General features: G+C 37.8%; 1 protein-coding gene across 10 annotated transcripts in view; it reads left to right on the top strand.

Moving 5' to 3' along the window:
- LOC108245729 (pleckstrin homology domain-containing family A member 7) overlaps positions 1 to 24,211 on the top strand; it is a 165,729-nt gene that overhangs the window by 93,123 nt on the left and 48,395 nt on the right. For all 10 annotated transcript variants that reach the window (XM_017432859.3, XM_017432861.3, XM_017432863.3 and 7 more), the window contains 3 exons: positions 10,506 to 10,623; positions 19,754 to 19,858; positions 21,796 to 21,868. In XM_017432859.3, the coding sequence (XP_017288348.1) occupies positions 10,506 to 10,623; positions 19,754 to 19,858; positions 21,796 to 21,868 (296 nt within the window). The remainder of the gene's footprint in view (positions 1 to 10,505; positions 10,624 to 19,753; positions 19,859 to 21,795; positions 21,869 to 24,211) is intronic.

The raw sequence follows: 24,211 nt of genomic DNA, 5'->3' as shown, positions 1-24,211 counted from the left end.
GGCTTTACATCCTCCACACTAAAGAGGAGGACCACCCTGCCTGTTATCAGCACACAGTTCCAAATCCTGCCTCTCTGATGGTATGGGGGTGCATTAGTGTCCATGAAGTGGGCAGCTTACACATCTGGAAAGGCACTATCAGTGCAGAAACTTATTTACAGATTTTAGAACAACATATGCTCCCATACAGATGACATATTTATCAGGGAAGGCCTTGCATATTTCAGCAAGAGGTTTGCTGCTATTCAGTCACGTTCTAATACAACTGTAGTCCGTGTAGGTCATGGAGACCTTAGCCAGATTGTCATATAGGATGAAGGGGCTCTTAATCACATGATCAAATAATTGCCACATAAGAGTTTTAAATCTTAAAAAAACATATGTCTTCATTGCTTTAATAAACAGCAACTACAGGGATAAATTTGACTTCAAATGATTTCAGGTGTATCTTATAAAATTCTTAAAGCTTCATTGCTTTTTTATGTCTAAAAGTTTAAGACTTGACTAGACTTTGGTGCACTGAAGTACATAATAAAATTAAGGGTATCTGTACCAAAATAATCACCTATAATTGTTTAAAACTTTGAAATTTCCTTCAGATTTATTTGTTTTTATTGAATGAAAACCATCTCTCATTTCGGTCTTTTTTTCTCAAGCGAACCATCGTCACATATCAAATTTTGCATGACTACAGACATAATAAAGTATCCTGAAATGTACTACTGAGACTGCCAGTGTTGCAACAGTGCATTACAGGACTACGAAAATGAGTTTACAATTTCCTGGTAAAAACTTTGATTTTTTTCTGAAACATGTTTCCTTATTTTTATTGTGGCAGCATAAATCTGTATTAGGCTTGAGCAATAAAACAAAACAAAACAAAAAAAAGGAGTGAACTAACATCTTCTTTTTCATTTAAGTTTAACATTGAGTTTTCAGCACTTGTGCAGTTCACTTGTGATATATATATCATTGTTTCATTGATACACAAACGGAAGTGGGACAACTTTGTGGTTTTAGGACATTTGGTGAACAGTTTGGTGAACACAGCCAGGAGCACTTACAGTACTTCTAGGAGTCTTATCATTACCTTCCAGTTGCTTGGCAACAAGTAGAAATGTTAGGAAAAGGGGCATATGGACTTAAATTTGTCATGTTTATGATCACGTTAAACATTTATGATAGATTTATAAATCTGTAGACTCTATTATTATTATTATTATTATTATTATTATTATTATTATTATTATTATTATTATTATTATTATTATTATTATTATTATACCTTTAGAATGTGACAAGCTGGCAGACTTGTGGTGCTCCGGACCCAAAGTTAAACTAAACCAGGTGCTTCTGGGAAGGAAAGGTTATGTTGGACTAAGGAATAAGTAGTATTTGGGGAGGTACAGTGCATCTGTTTGCTTTCCTCATATTCTTTGTGTTTATCAGTCCAGCATCTAAATATGGCTGAATTTCCATTGAAGCTGCTCTTGCACCATTTTCTGATTTTTTTGGTATCAGAATTCAAAAAAGTTCTGAAATTAGGACTGAAAAGTGGCCCATTAAAATTTTTCTTCAGGGTCGATTTCAAAGCACAAGGTTGAAGTTCTGCTTATAAAATTTAGATTTTATTAAAGCACAGTGTCATCAGACAAAACCTTCATGCCGAATGTTAAAGACAACATCTGGGCTGTTGTTTCAGCTATACTTAGAATTCGGAATAAGCCTGACATGAAGCCTTGAACTCTGATACTCTGTAGTTGGAGCGCACCACCACAGGGTGCATCCAGGTGTAAGCCATCAATATTAATGGTTAAAGCATGAGCCTTCGGTTTTTAAAATTAGGTTTGAAGCAATAAGAAAACTCTTACAATTTATGAGCGAGCCCTTTCAAAGATAGGACTACTCATATGTGTAACAGGCTGACCGTGCATCGTGCTCACAGCAGATAACCTGCCCTCGATGGGAAACATCAAGACTTTTCTGTTTGAAGTTTGTCTCGATACCGTGTGTGCTGATATTGAACATGGAGATTTATGTTGAGGTACGGCAGTGAAGTGATGAGTGCTGACATGCTGTTTGATCAGAGCTACAACATGGCAACACTTTGTTTGATTGTTTCTCCAGCACTGTTGGGAAATCGAAACGGGAATAAGTTGTACAGGGAGATACAAATGGAATATGCCTTTAGGTGGTTAGCACACACCATTTAAAACATGACAAACTAATTTGAGCTAAACGAGTTTATCAATTTTCTTTTGCAGAGATCTAACAGTTGCAACAGCTAATGAATAATTTGTCTTGTTATTTGCATCATAGTTCATTTTAGGGACATTATTTGGTTCATATCTCTAGTGGCAAGAAGAACATCTGTCTTTATTTGAGCATATTGAATGTTTGCATTATAGCTTCCGAAATATTTCATAGATGACTTTTATCTGAGCCAAAAATTAAAATTCATAAATGCTTTTTACAAATGTTGGTGGCTGTGTCCTCCTGGTTCATGTATTGATCCTAAGGTAGATTAAACCCACCATATCTGTTTTTTCCCCCTCCAAATAACATGTTATTTTTTTTCCAAATTCTGTTTTTTTCCCCATTTCTTTTTTTCCCACAGGTTCTAAATATCCAGCTTCCTATCTTTTTTCTTTCCTTTGTTTTGGAGAGTAATTAAAAATTAGTTTATTTTCTTTTAAGTGGCAATAGTTTTTATGACTAAGACCATCATACTAGAGGTCTGTGTCACACCAAGACATAGAAAATACAAAGCAAGTGGCAGGCAAAATGACCAGGTCAAAAACTAGGTAAGCTTTCACCAAAACACTTCTTGTTTGGTTGAAGGCACCTGAGGGGCCATCATCAGAAGATGCTTGATTTGTTGTGATCAAAGTGCCAATGAAACATAGAAAAAAGTAGGAGATAGATGTGCAGCTAGAGACCCAGAGGTGGATATCCTTTCCAACATATTTTAAAGAACATATATAAAAAAGTAATTGCAACTTTGTTGAAACATTTCTATTTTTTTCTGTGAGTTGGTTGCACGTTGAAGGTAACTGTAATAAAATGGCATCTGTGTCTGTGTGGGCTGCCAGCTCTGGTGATTTTTTACATTTTCTTTCTCGCTGTATCTGCTGTTTTATGTGTGTCCATGGAGGTGGGAGTTTGCCTAGTCAGTTGTTCCAACCACCCTTTTGGTAAGGTCATTAAACCTCAGGGAACATCTCATAGTAAAATGTCAAAGACTTTACTAAAATTGTGTTTTCTGTGAGATTAAATCTCATTTCTGGCCCAGATGTCCTTGAGACAACCTTTCATTTCAAAGCCCCCCGAAAGAGGATGCAGACAGCTCTTCAGAGGAGCAGACAGGAAATGCCCTTTTCACTGTTGAGTAAGGGCCCTTCGTGCATTGTGAGGTTTATATGCTGTATTACTTAGATTGAGGTTTATGGTTCTTCAAACTGATGAGTCTCTTTTGGTCTTTAAGTATTAATTCCTCTTTTTTCTGGCCTTACAATTTAAATCCAATAATTTAATTCAGACAGAGAAAATCACAAGTTTTATATCCTGCATGAAAAATGTCATAGTTTAACCCAGAAGTATCACAGAAGCTCAATGTTGTGCTTTTGCTGTTTGCACTAGAGCAACCATCATGCATCGTGTATTTTAATGATGGACTGGTCATTCTGGAGTTATGGTTTACATTTGAACTTTCAGCTTTTGATGTTACTTCAAAGAATTGGCTTAGAGTTTGGTCATTTTGGGTGGATGAGTTGATTTTTCGGAACTTATTTCCCCATTATGTCACATCCTAGCACCACATCCTTTCCACTGTCAGAATTAACTGTAGAGCACTCGCCTGTGATTTAGAGCTGCACTTTAGTGAAGTCGGGAAAAGCAGAAGAGACAGAAAATCAAAAGTGGTTAAAAATTAAATTAGGAGTGGCAGAATATCCTTTCTTTTTTATTATTCTCATGAGTTTTTAAAAACCTGCTTAGTCTAGAGGCAACTCATTAGAACCACTTGTTGTAATATTTTGAACCACTTATGATGACTAATCTAAACAAAAAATGGAATGCCAGTGACTGGATCTCAAGGTGTTGGGCTCTGTATGTGATTCACTTGGTAGTCAGCATAAGAATGGTATCATTGTGCAGTCATCTTTTCTGCAACACATTAATATTTAATTAGATCACAATGTGCACAAACCAGCCATAATATTATGCACATTGACAGGTAAAGTATAAAACATTGATTCTCTTATTATAATAACACCTGACAGTGAGCAGAGTAAATACACAACCTGGTCAAAGAAAGGCTGACTTCCTGGATTTAGCAAAGCAAGTAGGTAAGAGCCTCCCATTGGGAAAGCACGACAGAAAAAGTTATTTAACCAAAGTTGATGAAAATGGTAACTTTTTGTTTCCTTGGGTTTCCTTCATATCAGATAAAATGCAATGATGTAAAAAACCATCAAGAATGTGAATAGTCTTTGTAGGGTCTTGATGAGGTCTCCAAGTGTGCCATGAGAATGTAGTGGGCTCCCCAATACACATGATAGAGTGAGCAAGCACAAAATGTCTGTAGTGAAGTTGTGGTGGTTTATTAGTGTGGTAGCAGCGTATTAGCCCTTACAAAAAAATCCCATGAAAATCACATGTGACTTTCACATGTGTTCACATGTGATCACATGGGAATCACATGCGAATCACAGTGATTCCCACATTTCCACATGTGGAAAATGGGAATCACATGTGAAAATATGTAAATTTCGTGGGATTTTTTTGTAAGGGAGGGTCCTGAGTGGAGCAAGATGAAGTGTTGGTGGTAGAGAGGACAGCAAATCCATGACTTGGAGTGCACCATGTGCACCAGCATGGCTTGGTTGACAGGCCACAAATTTGTGACTCCATCATGCCCACACTGTGCTGGCAGTGCTCCAAGTGAGTTGTTGGAAAGCTTTCATCCCAGGGATACAATAATTTGTCCATTCTCTCCGTGCTAATAATCAAAATGTTACATTATCAAAAACTCTGTTCTGGTACATTTAGTCAGTGTGTTTGCTCAGTTCTGTTTTGAATACTAAATGTTACTTTTTTAAGTTGGAGATGTGTGGGTGAGGAAGGATGAGTTCCAGAAAAAGTTTCTCTTGTTGCTGCAGCAGCAGAGTGATTCTGTGTCATGATCAGGTCTGTGAATGAGGATCTTTATCTAGCTAGTAAATGGTTTTTATACAGTTTGAGAATCATGCCTGGGGCATGTTGGGATCACAAGTGTTCGTGGTAGCATTGTTGTGGAAATGTGTTGCTGTATAGAGCGTGGTGGGGCTGCCGGAGAGAGTCACAAGGATGCAAAAAAACAGCAGGTGTTTGATGAGAACTAAAAGCACTGATTTACACTGATGGAGGTTTTCCAAATTAGTTGTGATCCAACCATGTTCTAATAGGTTGTGTAGGTCATGGAGAGCGTAGCGGGGATTGCCATTCAGTGTATGATGGGGCCTTAACAAACATTAGAAGACATACTGTTGTCATAGAAAGATGCTACTCTTTAGTCTGTGAAGTTTTTGGTCCATACCAAGCAAACAAATCAAATGCAGGTTGCTGAGTTCATTAAACTTGAGTTAAGAAATATTCAATGCATTAATAAAATATAGTAGGATTGTTAGGAGTGATTTACTTCAAAATTACAGAGCAGTGTCACTGTTTCCATTTTCTCTGCAGTGCGATGGAAGCATCCTACTTCAGATTGTCATGTTCCATTCATTACTACTGATGTACATCATTGTTTTCTACTCATTAAAAATTCTGGATGCTTTTCATCCTTGCATCTATTTTCTAGCACTTTTACATAGTCTAGTTGCAGAGGCAACAGGTCCAGGAGCGAAACCCAGACACCCCTTTCTTCAGTGACACTCTCCAGCTCCTCCTAGGGTATCCAAGGCGTTCCCAGGCCAGAGAGGTTACATAATATGGGTTCTGGGTCTGCCCGGAGGTCTCTTCCCAGTGGAACATGCCCGGAAAAGCTCCAAAGGGAGGCGTCCAGTAGGCATCCTAATCAAATGCTTGAACCACTTCAACTGTCTCCTTTCGATGCGAAGGAGCAGCGGCTGTACTCCGAGCTCCTCCCAGATGACAGAGCTCCTCACTTTATCTTTAAGGCTCTACTCTACAAAGGAAGCTCATTTCATCTGCTTGTCTCCGGGATTTCTTTATCTCGCTCATGATTCACATCTCATGACCAGAGGTGAGTGTTGGAACATAGACAGACCAGTAACCCAAGAGCACATCATTCGCAAAAAACAGAGACAAGACCCTAAGGTTCCCAAACCAGGCTCCTTCCTACCCATGACTGCACCTCAAGATCCTGTCCATGAACACCACAAACAAGATCGGAGACAAGGGACAGCCCTGGCATGGTCCAACCTGCTAGGAGAACCAGCTCCTTGCAAAAATGAGTACACAGCTCCTGCTTTGGTTATACAGAGACAGGATAGCCCTCAAAAGGCACTCCTGCAGTGCCCACCACAGAATGCCTCGGGGAACAAGGTCATAAACCATCTCCAGATCTACAAAACATCTGTAGACTGGAAAGTCAAACTCCAATGACCCCCTTCGTAACCCTGCAAAGATGAAGATCTGGTTCACAACTGGAATGAAAGGCACACTGCTCTTCCTGGATCTGAGTATTAACAATTGGTCAGAACCTCCTTTCCAACACCCAATGCCAATGCTTTTAATTCACATTTTTATCCATAGAACCTCTAATTTTCAAAGAATAGTTTTTAATCTGAGTACTGATGCTGCATATCAAGAAATCTACCAGTGTATGACACAAAAACGTAGTTTGAAAATGTGTAAGGCAACTTTTATTGGACTTTCTTCGTGTAGCTATAATTGTTGCTTAAAGGTCAGAATTGTTAGGGAATAGTAAGTAGATAAATTAAGCAAATTTTATTTTCCACCTCAGCCACTGCAATCAGCAGCCTCTTGTGCTAAGCACTTCAATCAAACCTGAGGCACTGGAGTCATTCAGTAACTAAGACTACATGCAGATTTCATTGTCTGATCTTAAACTTTGCTGTGTCTTATTGAATGATGTCTTTCAGCTCAGCACCACACCAAGAAATTGTTTAGGACTACAAACCCTATAAAATGAGCCACACTTAAAGCCTAAACTCCAGTAATGATAAAATTAAATGACTGTCATTAACTCTGACAGACCAACAAACAATAATAGCATTCAGATTAAAATGGTCCTCAAGCCCAGTTTGTTTTTATCAGTTGTGACAAACAAACTCCTCATTAAACATAAATTACATACTCTTTTACATAAAAAATATCCTATTGAAATTTTTTTGTGAAGAATTTTACTTTAAATTTGATACAAAAAAAAGCAACATATTTAAGTTTTATTTTTTATCTCTAAAGCTTACCTGAAACCTATTGTCAGCAGATTGAAAACAGAATTAATGTCTTCCTCTCTCTCATCCCACCCACACCACATGTAAAAGATTTACATTATGTATCTGCAGATAGGAGCTGCTAATAAAGAGAATTATTGTGAGGAGTTTCCAGGTTTTGAGGCAGACTGACAACATTTTTAATTATATTTCAGAGCTATTTTTCAGTCAGACAAGTTTAGAGTGTATTTTTCATATAAGACAATGCTTTAGCCATGGCCAAGTCCCCTCATGCTGGCAAATCTGTTTAAAGAAATAAAAACGCATATACATCTGAGGATAACTGAAGAGTACATGTCAAAGAGAAATATAGTCCTGGGTATTTATCTTGAAATCTCTCCTGGATGGATGCATAAAACAGCCATTTATTTTTCAGTTTGAAACTAATTAGAAAGATTTAGACACATACATGGCCTGGTGTCTGCATGTTGATCGGAAAAAAATGAAAAGAAAACCTAAAAAGTCTCATGTTTCACTAAAACACACAGAAGCCATAATGACAGGGATTGTGCCATGCATAGAAATAAAGTGCAGCTGATTATGTTTGGGGGATTTATGGCTTAGTAGATTGTGTTGTTTGATTCATTTAAAAATATGTTGTTGGTTTTTTTTTTTTACTACAAAACAAATAAGCCTCTAGATATGATACTCATGTTTTCATTCCTGGTTATTAGAATATATATAGTATATGTGGAAATATAAGTGCTTGTGCTCATATTCACTAAATTATTTTTTATTTTGGAGTAAAACAGATTTTGCATCCATTTAATTCTCAAAGCCCTCATAAAGGGTGATCTGCACCTCAAACTGTGCTACAAACCACATAACGTCTCTCTGCACTAACACATTTTTTCCACATTTAAATGAAATATTGCGCATGCATTTGGAAGAAAAACTGGCCACATTTAATTACGTTACTACCAGGGCTTAAGGCTCTGAGAGTACAGCAAACATTCCTTATTCCTAAGAATCCATTTTTTAATTTATTATGTGTGAACAAGAGGATGCAGTGATTGTCAAGAAAGCACAAACTGTCACATATTGATTCAGAAATGCCTCCCTGAATGTGATTCTTCCTTGATAGAGCTAGATGTTGTTCATGAAGCTTTAAGGAGTGACTCTTTACTTCATTAATTAATACCTTGAGGTCTTTGAGGAAACATTTTCTCATTCTGTCATTTTTGTGTCTGCTGTGTTTGTGACAGAAGGTCATTTTAGATTGTGCAGTGAGGACAACTGAGATCTGCTGCAAAAAGAGAGCAAATTGCTCACGCTTGGTTATCTAGATGGACAACTTTGTGCACATAATAAGGTGAGATGGAACAGCTAGCAAGTGCAAATGATGGGCAAAAGTTGAAGTAAAAACTAGGCACTGCATATTTTTAGAAAAGAAAAGACAGCACTAAACTTATATTTGAGAAAGACTAAGCACAGTTAACACTGTGCAGCTGGCAGAGTGGTAACCTGTATCTTTTTAAAAAACATTATACCTGTATTTTTCCAAGCCTAATACACAACCTCCCCAAAACATAGAGGAAAACAGTGATTTATAAAACAACAACAAGAAGGTTTGACCATATTTTATTGTAGCAGGTTAGCAGAATAGATGAAGGTGAGTTTGGTTTGATAACTCTGTGAGCTTTAAAAATCAATCATTGTGTTTGGCAGGCACCTCTTGAGAGGCAGAGAACTGTAGGCGAACCCTTGAAGAGAAAATAAAATCTGATCTTATGCTTGTTTCAGTATCAAAAGTAGGGTTGGTTAGCCATTAGTGTGGATGTTTTCTTCTGTTTCCTGTTTTGACTCACAGATAATGACTCATTAGACTATCGTAGAGCTTGTTTCAGAGGCTTGATCATCAGTGTGAAGATGCTTTTGAGACTTACTCATTCAAAGTCTTTTTCTATCATACAATACATGATGTAGCTCGTGTTTGTATTCTCTGGTTTGGCCTCAGACTGCTTTATTGCTTCTAAATGAAGCTTCAATATCAAATACCTTATTTGCTCTTTGTTACTCTTCAAATTATTTTTCTTTCTTTTCCTTTTTCCTTCTTATGATTTTCTTATTCAGATTTTAGTGTGGCAGATCTTAATGCGTTATCATCATAGAATCAGTGTCTTGAATGCTTTTCTGTAATATTACAAGTATGCATACTCTATCACTGTGTTACCTCACATAAAGATAACACTTGAAATCTTAACTACATGTTGATCCAGAGGACTATCTTTGTAGTTTGTAGTTCTTTGAGGCTTCAAAAAAGCTCCTTATAAGAAACAATGCAATATAAAAATATAAGTAGGTAAGTTTACTTCAAAATAGCAGACTTGGATATGTTGTTTTGAAATATTGTTTTTGTCACCCACATTCTTCTGCAGAACCTCATTTGCATTTGAAATGAGGAGTTGTGCTGCATTATTTTCTGCTATAAAGCTGCATTACACAGTCTGCTGCCTTTAGCACTTTCAGATTTTCAAATCTCTTTGTCAGCTTCCTGTTCTTAGACAGCCATGTGAGACAAGTGGACCTTGATAAAATGTAAAAAGAAAAGAAAAGAAAAAAGATCAAACCAAAAGCTACTATTCAAGCTATTTGTTTATAGGATATCCTGTTTTTATAGTTCATTCACCTGGCTCATTGGAAGATGTGGTCTGTCAGTCTTACACACAATTACTTGCAGACTAACTATTTTTAAGTAATTTAGATGAATACTTCAGAAACTTTGATACTTTGTGTAAACCATTATAACACAAGACCAGTGGTCAGGAGACATAATGACTTACTGATATTTTTCCTTATATTTCTTTCTTGATTTTCTTTCATAATAATCAGTCTCAAAATCCATTGAGAAAAATACTGGTTTTACTCATTTATTTGAAGTTTTTTTGTTTGCATTGAAGGATATTGAGGGTCAAACTGTGATAATCCAAAGACCTCAGCTGGCCCCGCTTAGGGTCATTTTTTGCTCTTGTTTGCTTTATTATCTCCTGAACACACCAATATGTATTGACTGTGTTACATGTGTTTCTGTGTGTGTGTATGCAGGCCGCAGGGTGCTCGCATAATGTCCAAACCCACAGCAGAGCAGCTTTCCAGCACCAATGTGAGCGAAGCCTCCACTGCCATTACCTCCTCCACTGTGGACACCACTTCTGCCCCAAAGGTTAGTGTGTGCTTGTGCTTGGGTTTGTGTGTTACTTGTTAGTTTCTTGCACTAGTCAGCTATAACATAAAGATCGCCTGTTTGATATTGACTAGGTCCTCCCATTTGTTACCAAAACAGAGTCAACCAATCAGGGCATCAAGAAAAAGCATCTAATGGAGCGTTTAGTACTGACACTACCCACCAAATCTTTGGGCTCTGTTGACTGACAAAGTAGTGGTCGTTTTTTCTACAGTTGCCTTCAGATCCTCTAAAATTAGTTTCTTGGGAACTTAAAGACAGGGTAAACACATCAAATGTGTTTACCCTGTTCTTTAAAGCAGCCGTAAGCATTTCCTGCAGCACTACAAAACAAACAATGTCTAGACATTCACAAAATAATAAAAAAAATAAATAACAAAAGTTTATTTCCTTATTTTAGATCTCTTAAACTTGATCTATTAAAGGGTACTTTTTTTAAATACCAGAATATAAGCAATATAAATAAACAAATAAATAGATAAACAGTAGCCGTGCATTTTGGACATTAAGTTACCTACACCACTTAAAGCTTTTTAGAGGTTCTTCAGACAAGTTGTTTAAAATTATTTTTAGCTATCCTATTGTGATCAGATAATACTAATTGCAGGTCTGAACTCTCAGTGTGCTTTGAATACATTTTCATTAAAATCACTTTCAGAGGTGGTCTGGACTTCTTGTATCCACATACATTTGTATGTCTGAAGAGCAGTCCATCGATCCTGATGTAGAACCTCCTACTGAACTGAGGTGACCTCACACAGGCAACAGAGGGGACGTCCCGTGATAAAAAGAAGAAAAAGAAAATTAAAGTCTGCTCAGCTGCAGCTGGTTAAAGATAATTAAACAGCAATCCTTGGAAAAATACTGCTTTTTTCAGCTAAAACTTTTATTGAACTGTTTATTAGTGTCCCTCTTAATAAAATTGACTGTTTTGTTGAGATTTTATTTATCAAAGTGGATTACAGTATGTTGTATAGATTAGTTTATCTGATATACTGTTTGTTTTATTTGTTTTAGATCTGTTAGACTGTGGCTGTGGTCACTGTCAGCTATAATGTGCTATCAGACACAGAACAGCAGCATTGTGCTGTATTATATTCACCTAATTAAACACAATGCTGATGTTACGTTCACAGTGGAGCTGTGTAAATCAGTGGATGGCTCACCGCACACTGCTTAGCCTTTGAGGAGTGTTACAGGTTAAAATCTTCAGTCTTTGCTCTGACACAGAGCTCTGTGAAGTCACTAATCATTTTGCTTTTTCTTTTATATTTCAACAAAAATGTGACTCAATGACTCTGAACCGTGCTAATGTCAAAATAAACAAAGTGTTATGATGTCCCTCCTGTGCTGAAATCACTTTCTGTGGAAAAAACTTGTTGCATGAATGCACACGTATAGCAGCAGAAATGTGGAAAGGAGAAATGAGAGAAGAAGCGAAGAGAGAAGTCATTGAGCTGTTTGACTGAATCATTTATTTAAACCCCCTTCACATAGGATGATGACCCCGCTACACTATCCATAACCTCCATGACCTGGCTGAATGTATCGGGCTTGCTGCAAACTTGGAAAATCTCCCTGCTGCACTTTTTGTACTAAGCAAACTTTTCCTACTATTTTCTGCATCCCAGAGATGCTGTCCTGCACCGTCACCACACCCCATGGCAGGATCCCCCTCAGATTGCACCACACTACCTCCACAGGTGTTATGTCTGTGCTAGGTTAATTTCGTGATCTTATCGTGATCACAGTCACAGCTTAGGCATGAGGCCAGTGTGTTCAGTTTGCTTCCAATTCTCAACAGTCAAGCCACTCTAGTGCATGCAGGCCCACATCATGGATACTGTGCCACCACTCTTCCCCGACGCTGTACCCAGAACCGTGACGTGCTGCCACCATGACGATAACCACCACAACCTTTCTATGGACGTTTTGTCCATTCTCAAAACCTTTTTGAACCTTTTACGCTCTATCACATGTAATAAAGAGGCAAATGTATTTTTTATTAGCCATCTGAAGGCCTTGCAAATACCGTGCACTGTTTATTTATTTTCCATTGCAGTCACAAGCATTAGGTGTTTGTCGTTCTCTATAAAATATGCTTAAGAGGCGCACTATTGCAACCATTTGTTGTAAAGTCAATAAGTGAGCACATGACTACATAGCAAACATAAAAGCAGGAAATACACATGCACATAAATGTCCACTTATTAAAAATTATATTTCATGTATGTGAAAATTGAGTTTGGTGATGATGGTTTGAATTTTGCCCAGCCCTGCTACTGCTGACAGGGGAAGTGTTGTTGTGGGGATTTCTGTTGACATGGTCAGGGTGTGACCGGCGCCACTCACCTGAGAATGTTTAGATAAACATAGAAATTTTCACCCACAGACTGTTACAGCTCCATCTGAATGACGATGATTGATTGGACTTATTCCATGCCTGAACATGAGGGTCAGGCTGAGATAAAGATGGAGGTTGTCAGCAAGTGGGAGAGAAATAGACCAGATTAGTTTTAGTTTTTCTTTTTCTTATCTATTTTTGTATTATTACCTACTTTAGGCTACATTCACCTTTAAGGGTTTTATGCAAAATATTCTAAAACTTTGCATTCATATAATAGTATCAGTCCACACTGATAGAAACAGAACGATAAGACTCTATTGTATTTGTTATGGAGGCTCTGCTTTTCTTTCTTTTCTTTAACTTGTTTCCTGTTGCCCTTCAAGCTGTAGTGCTCTCAGACAATTTGCTGCAAAAATGACTGATTTTGCTCAAGCAATTTGTGTCAGTGCTGATGAATTCCAATTAGCGGTATCCAATTCAGATCACATACTGTATAGGCACTGAGCCATCAGACCTTTGCAAAGTACAGATGGCTCTGTGGCTTTTTCTTTCTTTCAGTCTATAGCTTGCTCTTCCTTCTACTCCCTCTCACACACATACGTTCACACAGCTCCACAGCTGCAAGAAATCCTGCTCCATCAACAGGTGCCGCTGGGCCAAGATTGAACACGCGTCATCAAGTTTGGCGTAAAAATGACAGGACATCCATCACGACACCCTATCACCGTTTCCAGGCTTGGTGTTTTTGAGGCTCGCAGCCGCTCCCAGGTGCTCTGGCCCATCACCCCTGTCATCAAACAGCAGCGAAATAACTCAGAATTCTCATACTGACAAGAACAGCTCTTAAGAAAAGGCTTGTCTCCGTGAAAAGATGAATCATTCGGTTTCTCTTTTTACACAGAGCAGCGCCAACATGAAATGAATCCACAGTTTGAATAAGTCATATCCATTCCTCCTCTGACAAAACATCAGAGGGTGCACTGAGACAGAAATTACCCTTTTCCCCCTGAGAGTAATGTGTCACAATTCCCTTTTCAGCACTTGTCTTCTCGGTTTCTTGATGCATGTTTAGAGATGTTGTTTTCTTAACCAGTCTGACAGTGTCATTGGGATTTATCCAAATGAGTGTCATTTCAGAGTTTCTGTGGGGTCCCTGCTTCGTGTCATGAAACAGAGCCTCATCAGTTCCTGTCTTACCACCTAAAAATAGCTCAGCTTTTTAATGGCTGCTTTCAGATTTTAAAACTAAATGCCACAACAAATGATAAGCCTCGGGCTCGTGAAACAGAGATGAGGTAAAGTCTTGATTTACATCAGAGCTTTAATTTTAGTTTCTTTATTAATTTGTAAAGAAATAATTTAAAAACGTAATTGACATTTGCTCATTTAACTTGTTTAATGCCAACATTTAATTTTAAACAGTTAAATACAGTGACAAATGAAAAACTGGTTAAAACCTGCTGTAAACCTTTTTGTACTTAAAATATCAGATTTCAAAATAACTATAAATGTTTTTTTTCACTTTGCTATTTAACTTTAAATTATCTTGGTAATCTTAAACCTACCGACTTATGTTGATTGTAAAAGTCTGGTTCCACCTTGTCCGTCTGCATTTGGGTCTGGAACACCATGTTAGATTTTTGTTTCTGTTTCTCTTTCCACACATTCTAACAAAAACACTGAAATGCCCATGGCATGTCCCTACGTGGTGACAATGTCCACTTTAATGAGATATCATAATACAGAGAAAGTATAAATACCGTTCATTGCTTCCTCTCAGTTATTGACCATTTCAGCGCATGATTAAAGTTGAAGAGCGACAAGATTGAGATAAAACGAGGCAGACCAAGAAAACACAGTAAAAACGGCTCCATATTTGTTTGGGCTTCTAGAGCATAAAGTGATAATGGGCCTGCACAGAATAGGCTTCTAGGTCATAGTTTCTGAAAAGCTTTGTATCTCCTGTCCACACAGACAACAAATTTACAAAGAAACTTTGCTGTTTGAGGCAGTCATTCATAAGCTTCACATGGCTTGGTTTTGATTTTGTACAATAAATTATTTTTTAATTCCTCTCACTCTCAGGTGGCTCAAACAAAGCGTGAAGTAAATGTTTGCAGTGCATAATTGTCCTCAGGTCAAGACAAAAGTTTGACTTCTTTAATTTTGAAAACAGCTTTGAACTCTTGCTGTAGTTTTTTCTACTATAATTTACTAACGCTGTCATAATGTTGCAGATGGACTCATTTAGCCTCTTCTTTAGCCAAATTTTCTTTTAGCCAAAGTTTAACTTCTCTGGAACTGAGATCACTTGCATTTTCAGACTTAAAGTTAAGAGCAAAACATTTTTCAGTTCAAAGTGATACAAAGGCATTAAATTGTTTAATTTAAAATCTGAAAACAAATAATGTAAAGCAGGCTTGCATGATTTATTTACCCAAACTGCCAAGGCAAGTACTTAAGTAACCATTTTTTTGATTTGTTTTATCATTTAGCTGGTCAATCATTTTAGCAAATTAAAGAAACCCAGACCCACTCTTGAAACCACCTCTCAAGTTCCTGATTAAAGTCACTTATAGAGACTATGATTAGGTGTCCACTAATGTAAGTGCATCACGGTCAGATTTCTAAAGGGAGGGGAAGGCATTACTCTTGTTTAATTACTTTACCCTTCCGGATAATTCTTATCTGTCGAGGGACTTGAAGTGGCAGCCCTCTGGTCTTGGGACGGACTCTCTTGGCTTTAATGCTGTCTAATTGTGTGCTGCTCACATATTAAGGAGCTTCTTTGACTCTCAGTCACTCACCTACAAGACAGAGTGCTGCTGTGCAGCCGGGACTACTGCCTGTTCCACAAAATTACCCTCAGCCTAAAAATAGACCACCGCATTGTATACACACACGCGCACACACACATACACACACAGGCAATGACAAACATGCAGAGGTACACATACTGGATATTTACAGTTCAGTATGACAATCATGGAGCCGCTCCGTGTCTTGCTATCATGCTTGGCCAACCAGCTTCTCTCTAATTAGCGTCTTTGCGGTTTTCCAGCTGTGTTGTTGCCAGACGGTCATACATATGCAGCTATAACACCAAAAGTTTTCTTATATCAGTTGAGGGGGCTGCCTCGGTTGATGTTTGCGCCTGTGAGACTTTTCATGTATTTATTTACATGAAATAATGGTTGAAGGGTAGTCGTTATAAGGTATACAAATGTGATGTAATGAGATTTTATGCACAGTATATTAGTATGTTTGCTGGCATGTATAAAGTATATCTCTTATGTAATAAGAAAATCATCTTTGAAGGTGATAGAACACATAAATCTTCAGCTGACGAGGCTGCGTACAGTACAGACGTGACAACATTTTTTCTTAAATATTGCAACTAGTTCCACCAAACACCAGAGGATGGACTTTCCATGTCAATCCTAGTTTCATATCTACCTTCTTAAAGCTGAGATATTAGCAGAGTTTACCTTGTGGTCCAAAAGGAACTTAACTATTTTATATCTCTGAAAGATGACATTGTCAGGGTACTTAGCCTCTGTACAATGCTCCTGCCCCTTTTGACAGGCTGTAAATGCAACTACTGAGGTATTTTCATAGAAAACAATATTAAGAATACAGCATTGCTTTGAATCTTTTAAGTGCTCAAATATTATGGCCAGTTAGGCAAGCATTTATTTAATGTCACTGCCGATCAAAGATCACCAAGGTTATAGAGAAAAAGAAGTCATACATATGGATTGATAAGTCAGCTCTAAGTCTGAGGCCATGATTCTCAACTGGAAACAGGTGGAAAGCCCCCTCCGGGTCGGGGGTGAGTCTCTGCCTCAGGCAAAAGGAGTTCAAGTACCTAAGAGTCTGGTTCAGGAGTGATGGCAGGATGGAGCGGGAGATGGAGCAACAAATTACAGTCTCATCTGCAATAGTGAGGATATTGCTTCTGTCATGATAAAGAAGGAGAAGGATTTACTGGTCTGTCTACATTCCTGCCCTCACCTTTGGTCATGAGACATGGATCATGACCAAAAGAACCAGATCCCAGATACAAGCAGCTGAAATAGGTTTTTTTTGTAAGGTGGCCAGGCTCAGCCTTAGAGATAGGTTGAGGAGCTCTGACATCTGGGCATAGCTTGGAGTAGAGCCACAGCTCCTTCACAATTAAAGTAATCAGATGAGTCAAATCTTTCTTTTTATTGCCTCTTTCTGCTTAGAAAAGCTAATACAATATAATTTTAAGTTTTAATATGATGTGCAAAATGCATAGCAATGGTTTTAAGGCAAGCCTTCTTTTTTTCACCCAAAATGGGGCATGGCTGTTGGAAAGAGAAAAGAAAGTGGCGTGACATTGTTTTGTTGCATGATGCAAAGCATGTAGGGGAAAAAAAAAATGTTGAATCACATAGAATCCACTTTGTTACTTTAGTTTCAGAATCACTTCACCACATTTATAATAACATTTTTCAAAGTGGATTCTCTGCATGCTTCTTCCAGCTTCCTTACGTTATAAAGTGTTGCAGTCTAGTGAGTGAACAATCAAGTCAGATACTGTGAAGGTTCGCTTTCAGTTATTAAGGTGCATGTGATTTGAATAAAGTTGTGCCTTATTTAAAGGGTCATACTCATACTATATAAACAGTCCTACAGAATAGTCTTTATTTAATTCTTGTTCTTTACAAACTCTTTATTGTAAATGAAATACCATCATTTGTTGTGATCCAGAACTGGCTTTTCTTTACCCTGCACAGGCTTGATTGTTGTTTTTGATATGTAAGAAGGAAATAATTAAAGAAATTATTGTCTTGCTTTAGAAGTTTAAAAGCTTAACATCTGAATACTATATCACTGTATTCTCACCTGAGCTGTTACAGCTGTACAGACATGGTGATTATCAAGGGAAATTTGGTTAGCAAGGATGCATAAATTTTTGTCTCTGGACGTTTCGATATGCACACATTATTTTTTGAATATAGAGAATGTTTGTCCATTTTGCACTATAAAGTCACAGTCTTTTTTTTTAACTTTCGTACAAATAATGCTGGGTTCATTAGTTTTCACAGCTTCTAACACACAAAGACGGCTACATTGTCATCACCACAGTGTTTTCCTGCAGATAGTGAAGTCTCCTGAAAGTTATGAACTCATTTGTTTTAGGTGTGTAGGTTTAGCATTCAGACCTTTTTAGCCCTCCTGAAACCCTGAAAAGAGAGCAAGCCGAAGATAGGTAGAAAAGCCCTTTTAACTTTGGGTTAATTTGACCCAAATGCCACGGGAGTGTTAAACAGCTCTAAACTGGCAGCCAAAGCATTGACCTCCAGATCACAATCCCACTTTTTATCCCCCCTGTTTGCCAATCGATGGAGGTTTTGTGACCTGACAAATGGTATGGAAACGTCGGCTGTCACTGTCACTGAGATCAGGTAGAAAATTGTCTCTCATCATATAATGGCTATAATCAGGTAACAACTGGGGCAGAAAATGAGAGGTAGTTAAAAAAGGAGATAATGATGGGGCATGCGAAGGCCCGTTTAGTGCTGCTATAAGTAAGATTGAGTGCTCTGATGAGGTGCAAGCAGCCTATTTCCAAATATAAGCCACTGTGACCCAGACAACTGTCGCACTTTTAATCTAAGCCTTTTTAAGCACACATTAGATAAACTGAGATGATATTTTTCTTTAAAATATACCGGGCGCTGTTGGTCAGATGAACAGAACCAGTTGCCAAACAAATAGATGATAAAAGGCTGCAACTTTTTGCAAAACTTTGCCTCTGTGAGAAACTCAGACTTGCTTTGCAAATTGAACAGCATTCTGATGAAAAAAAACATTCAAACTGAGAATAAATGCAAACCTTTCATAGTTAATGTCTGTTCATGTGTAATTTATACTTTTAAAATGGGATGCAATCTCACTGTGAGTGTCATTAGACACTTCGTCACACAGGATGATAAGCATACTACAACATAAAAATTAGTTAGGATGGTCTTTGCAGGGTCTTGGTGAGGTCTTCAGGGGTGCATTAAGAACCAAATGGGCTCATTAAGTGTGATAGAGTGTCATAGAACATAGAGGATTTTAACCCCTTAGTCCCTAGGCTTACTGGGCTGATCTTGTTGGCAGTTCTGCTGCCCTCGATACAGAAGCTGCTAGTGATATAGAGATTAAACATAAGCAAAACCTCCCTAACGAGGTCATGGTGGTTTGTTGTTGTGTCGGCAACTTATCTGAGTTCTGTGTGTAGCAGAGGGAGCAGGGCAGCAGTGTTCGTGTGTCTTGTTCATTGAGAATTTGAAACAAGACTGACCATACTAGCCTCATGGTTAGGCTATGACCACATCACATTGTCAGTGTTGTGTTAGCATGGTGTGATCTATCACATAGCTGAAGGCGTAGTGCAATCATGGATGTTCATGGTAGGATGTTTGTGAGAATTTGCTTCTGATGTATGAAGCACAGTGAGGGTGTAGGGGGGGCATTTTGAGTATATGGAAAGTAGCAGGATAAAACATTTTGGCAAGTTCTAAGAGCGTAGCATGTGTCCTGTCTGCCTTCACACTGAAGGACATTTTCTAGATTGAATGTAATCCAAATGGGTTGTGTAGTTCATGTAAAAGAGAAATGGGTTGTCATCCATTTTAAAGGGGGCCTTAGTTACACTATCAGGCTTTTGCTACCAATAATAAGAACTTTGTGTCCTCATGTTTTCCATTAAAGCCATCTATTTTTTACTTCTGTGTGTGTTTGCAGATCTCTCGGTCCAGCAGTAAGGTTCACAGCTTTGGGAAGAGAGAACAAGCCATTAAGAGGAATCCCAATGTACCGGTGGTAGTCCGAGGATGGCTGTACAAACAGGTAAAAATTAAAGGATTAACACACACGGATAACCATATGTTCTGAGTATTTAAAATTGATGATTTTTAATTAGGTTTTGTATGATTCATATCCTTTTTTAAGAATTATGTTTTAGTATTTGTGCACAGAATGTCAATACACAATATACAGTAGATCTAGGTGTTTCCTTTAAGTTCTGGATGTTGTTTGTGGTTTTGTGTAATTTCATTTGTAAAAAAAAACATTTAATTTCAAACATTTCTTTGATATGTGATAGCTGTATGAGTAAAGAAACAAGAACAAAATGACAAATGTGCTAATTTCAGCCCAGCAAAAAAGCATTTTAACCTTTTAAACTACAGTCATGGTCAAATAGTAAAATATATATTTATATGTAATATAGAATATAGAAATTCAACCACCCCAACCTGTTGTTTTTACCTTTTTTATGGGGTCCAAGTTTTAATTAGGGGGATCAAACTCTGCCTTTCTAGGGATAGATTTTTAGATGTATCGTGTCACAGACATGAATGATTCTATGAACACCAAAGACCCTGGATAGATTGTAGAGATGCAGAGCCCTGACTATGGCATGCATATAACACATGCACAAGATGACTATCCGAGATATAAGACTGGAAGTAAATCAATTGGAAGTATACAAATACTTTGCAATAAAACTTTTAAGTAGAGCCAAGAGGAGGGAATGCATTAAGATCATTGAACTACATCAATAATTGTTTTATTATTGCACCCCAGCCCTCTGAATTGTAATAAAATTGAATTGTGAGGTGTCTTAAGACTTTCCCCCCTGTCCCTTCCCTCCCTGTGATTTTAACCATGCTGTAAATTAATACCCACTGTGACCGACTGAGCCAACACTTGTTGTCCTAGTAATTAGTTCACTCTAAAATGCCCTAAAAGGGTTATTGTTAACCTGAAGCCTTTTTAAAAACTTTTTATTTTCGGAAAGTGTATTTTGGGTAGTTAAGCCTTTTATTTGCGACCTAATGAGAATTTATTGAACACGAGTAGTGTTTTCTGCCTCTCCCAAAAACAGCTGCTGTTGGGTTCGCATTCTCCCAGCATCCTTCAGTGGCACAGTTTTATTCCCCTGATTTATTTATTTTACTTTGGCTTCATACGTAGAGCACCTGCTGTTGATCACAGGCAGACTATTACTGGAAACTGTTTGCATAAATAACTTTAGTTGGCATCGTCCCACTGGAAGATGCCTGACTTTACTACAATCTGTGAGCGATTTTACTTCAAGGTGACTATAATCAGGTGGTAACACACAGTGGTACAGACACAAACACAGCTAAGGCCCAAGACACCTATTTTACCATTAGAAAAATGTTCATATGCATTGGGGAGCATCCTGTAAAAATGCACACACCCACACACACTCAGTGTTAGACACTCTGACAACAACTTCATACACAGGTTAGCATTATCTCAAACAAATGAACACTGTTTTATTTCTTTTCATCTGCCCACACACATCAGTGTTACATGGCTGGAGCTTCATACATATTTAGCCAAAGGATGAGTATTTAGAGCTGTTTGAGGGGATTATTTCCCCCTCTGTGTCCCCTGTGCTCTTTAAATGGCTTTATTTTCAGCCCGAAAGCATAAACGATAAAATAAGCGGTAAAGCTGTCAGGTGCAGTGACCCAGCAGACAAATAAGAACTCTTTTCTTCTCTCTGGCCTTCACTGGCCTTCACTGTCTTTATCTTGTCCATCTGAACTTTTCTTATTTTAGTGGAATTTCCCAACAGCATTTGCTTGCTAATTTTTTTTCATTATTCCCATCTACCTACTTTCGTTTCTGACTGAAGATCTCTGTCCAGTGCTTCTTGTTTTCTGCTTCAATTTGTTCCATCTTATTATTCATGAGGTTTTTTTTTTTTTTTTTATTACTTACACTCTCATGTCCCCCTTTTCTCTCTGCAGGACAGCTCTGGGATGCGCCTTTGGAAGAGGAAGTGGTTTGTCTTGGCCGATTTCTGTCTCTTCTACTACAAAGGTGAGTCGTACATGAGCTAGTACTTGGAGAGAAGAGTTACTGCTTGTTACACCATCTCTGCATTTCCCCAAAAATCAAACATGCAGCCTTGAAAAATAGAACAATGCCACCTTACTGTTCAGTGTCATACAATCACCAGCTTGATCTTTTGTTTTTTTGACAAACGTATCTGCCTAATGCAACAAAATGTAATGGCAAAGGGTGGAGTTTGACAGATTTTCAGTTGTGGATGATAATAAAAATAGAAAAGAGAGCATGAACGAAATGTGCGTTTTCAGATTATTTCTTCCATTTTGTTTATTGCCATATAAAATGAGGAATTTCTAAAAAAAGATTGATCAAACATGCAGCTCTCTAATAAACAGACTTCCTCCTCTGGGTCTGGACTGAAAGCTATTTTTGAAGAAAATAATCCATATAAGCCAGCATGCCCCCATCAGGGCTCGGGGGCATTGTTTGGGCTCTTCCATTATTAATTGTAGGGGATAAAAGGGCAAAAATGGGAGCAGCAAGTGTAGAGCTACTACTGTCAAATTTCAACATTCTCAAAGCAAATCTTTTCAGATTTTTGATTGATTTAAAGCAGAAACACAGAAAATGTGACACTTTTAACAATGAGCTCTTTAGCATAGGCTTATTTTTTGTGATACAAAATATGAATCATAGTTTTTTTGTATTTAAAAGCAACTTTTGAACCATGTTTGCACAGGTTTGTTTTATAACAAAGAAAAAATAATATCACATCAGTCTCATTTAATCTCCCTTCAGTTTTAGAAACCTGAACAAATGGCAGTGTTTATGATTTGCACACTCTCTTATGACTGCAAATAAACAGATTTTATAATAGTTTGAGTTTGGGGCTAATTGATTCATAATTTATAAAAGCAAAATAGCTCTCCTGACTAATATTTAGCAACACAACTATATTCATTCAAAGACCAAGGCATGCTTGTCAACCATTTGATTTTAAAACCATTTATTTGCATTTATACACTGAACCTTTTGTACTCTGTTGGAAGATATGATGGAAAGAGTCTACTGAGATGAGTTGGGAAATCTGAGTTTGGTAAAATATTAAACCTTTTAATTGGCAAATGGTCGTCCAGGTTTATCAGCTGACAGACATTACTGTCAAACTCCTGTTTGAAGAGAAATTTTGTTGAACAAGTTTTTGGGAAGTTACAAGCCAAGAGGTATGTTTCCTTTGGGTTTTACAGCTTTCAGCTCAAAATGTGGGTAAAAATATTAAAATTTGGAACTAAATTCTGATTATAGTGAAGTGCAGCTGATGAAGGAGCCAGTAAATCAGTCCAGACAGGCATTAATTGGATATTTCTTCGTGAGTTCCACTTGAAACACGTGTGTGACAAGCACACACATCACACTCCATCACCACTGGGCTCCATCGGCTGCTTGTCTTAATCTTCCTCTCCACGCCTTCCTTTTTCATCTACATATTTTGAACAGAACCTTTTGGGGGACGCTCATCTTCCTGCTCGCCTCGACAGGAGGGAGAAATCAATTCTCTATCGTTTCAATTTCTCTCTCTTTTTTTTTTCTGTCTTCTGACTCAGTTCAAAGGTTTCTCCTCTCAACATGAAAACAATTGATTTGTCCCCAGCCTCAATCATCTCCTCCTTTCATCTTTCATATTTTTTTCACACAGAAAGCCAGACATTCATTTTCTCTCTTTTCATTATGTGTATAGTATGTGTTTAATGGTTTCTGTTCAAACTGTCGAGGTCAAGTCTTTTTATTTGTTGACCTAAATGTACCTATATTCATGTTTAGACCTGACAAAATATGATTTAAAAATCTACAAATAGAAGGAAAAAAAATCAGTGGTTTCTTAGATATAACATGTTTAATAATGAATGCGATGAATGAAAATTAATAGTCAGAAGGAGTTATTCTGTTGGGAGTGAGCATGAAGGACCGGATTAGAAAGGAGTATTTCTGAGGGAGAGCTCAGGTTTTGAGACAAAGTTAGCGAGGCAAGGCTGAGGTGGTTTAGACATGTTCAGAGGAAGGTCAGTGGATATACTGGGCAAGGGATGTTAAAGATGGAGCTGCTGGGGAGGAGAAGAAGACTCCAGAGATAGAAAAGTGTGAGAGAAGAAGCATGACTCTGGGCTGTTGATAGGAAACTAAAGTACCTGAAGACAACAGGATACCTTTTTTTGAATCTTACATAAAGAACAGGGATTTCTTTGTTTCAATCGGAAACTTCTCATCAGAGAGGTCAAAGGTCACATGTGGGGTACCCCAAGGTTCAATCCTAGGACCCCTTCTTTTCAATATATATATGCTCCCACTGGCTCAGGTTATAACAGGAAATAAGAT

Source organism: Kryptolebias marmoratus, linkage group LG11, assembly GCF_001649575.2.
Source record: "Kryptolebias marmoratus isolate JLee-2015 linkage group LG11, ASM164957v2, whole genome shotgun sequence".
Classification (NCBI taxonomy): Eukaryota; Metazoa; Chordata; class Actinopteri; order Cyprinodontiformes; family Rivulidae; genus Kryptolebias; species Kryptolebias marmoratus.
The sequence above is the reverse complement of the archived record's forward strand: the minus strand, read 5'-3'. Positions and strand labels throughout refer to the sequence as shown.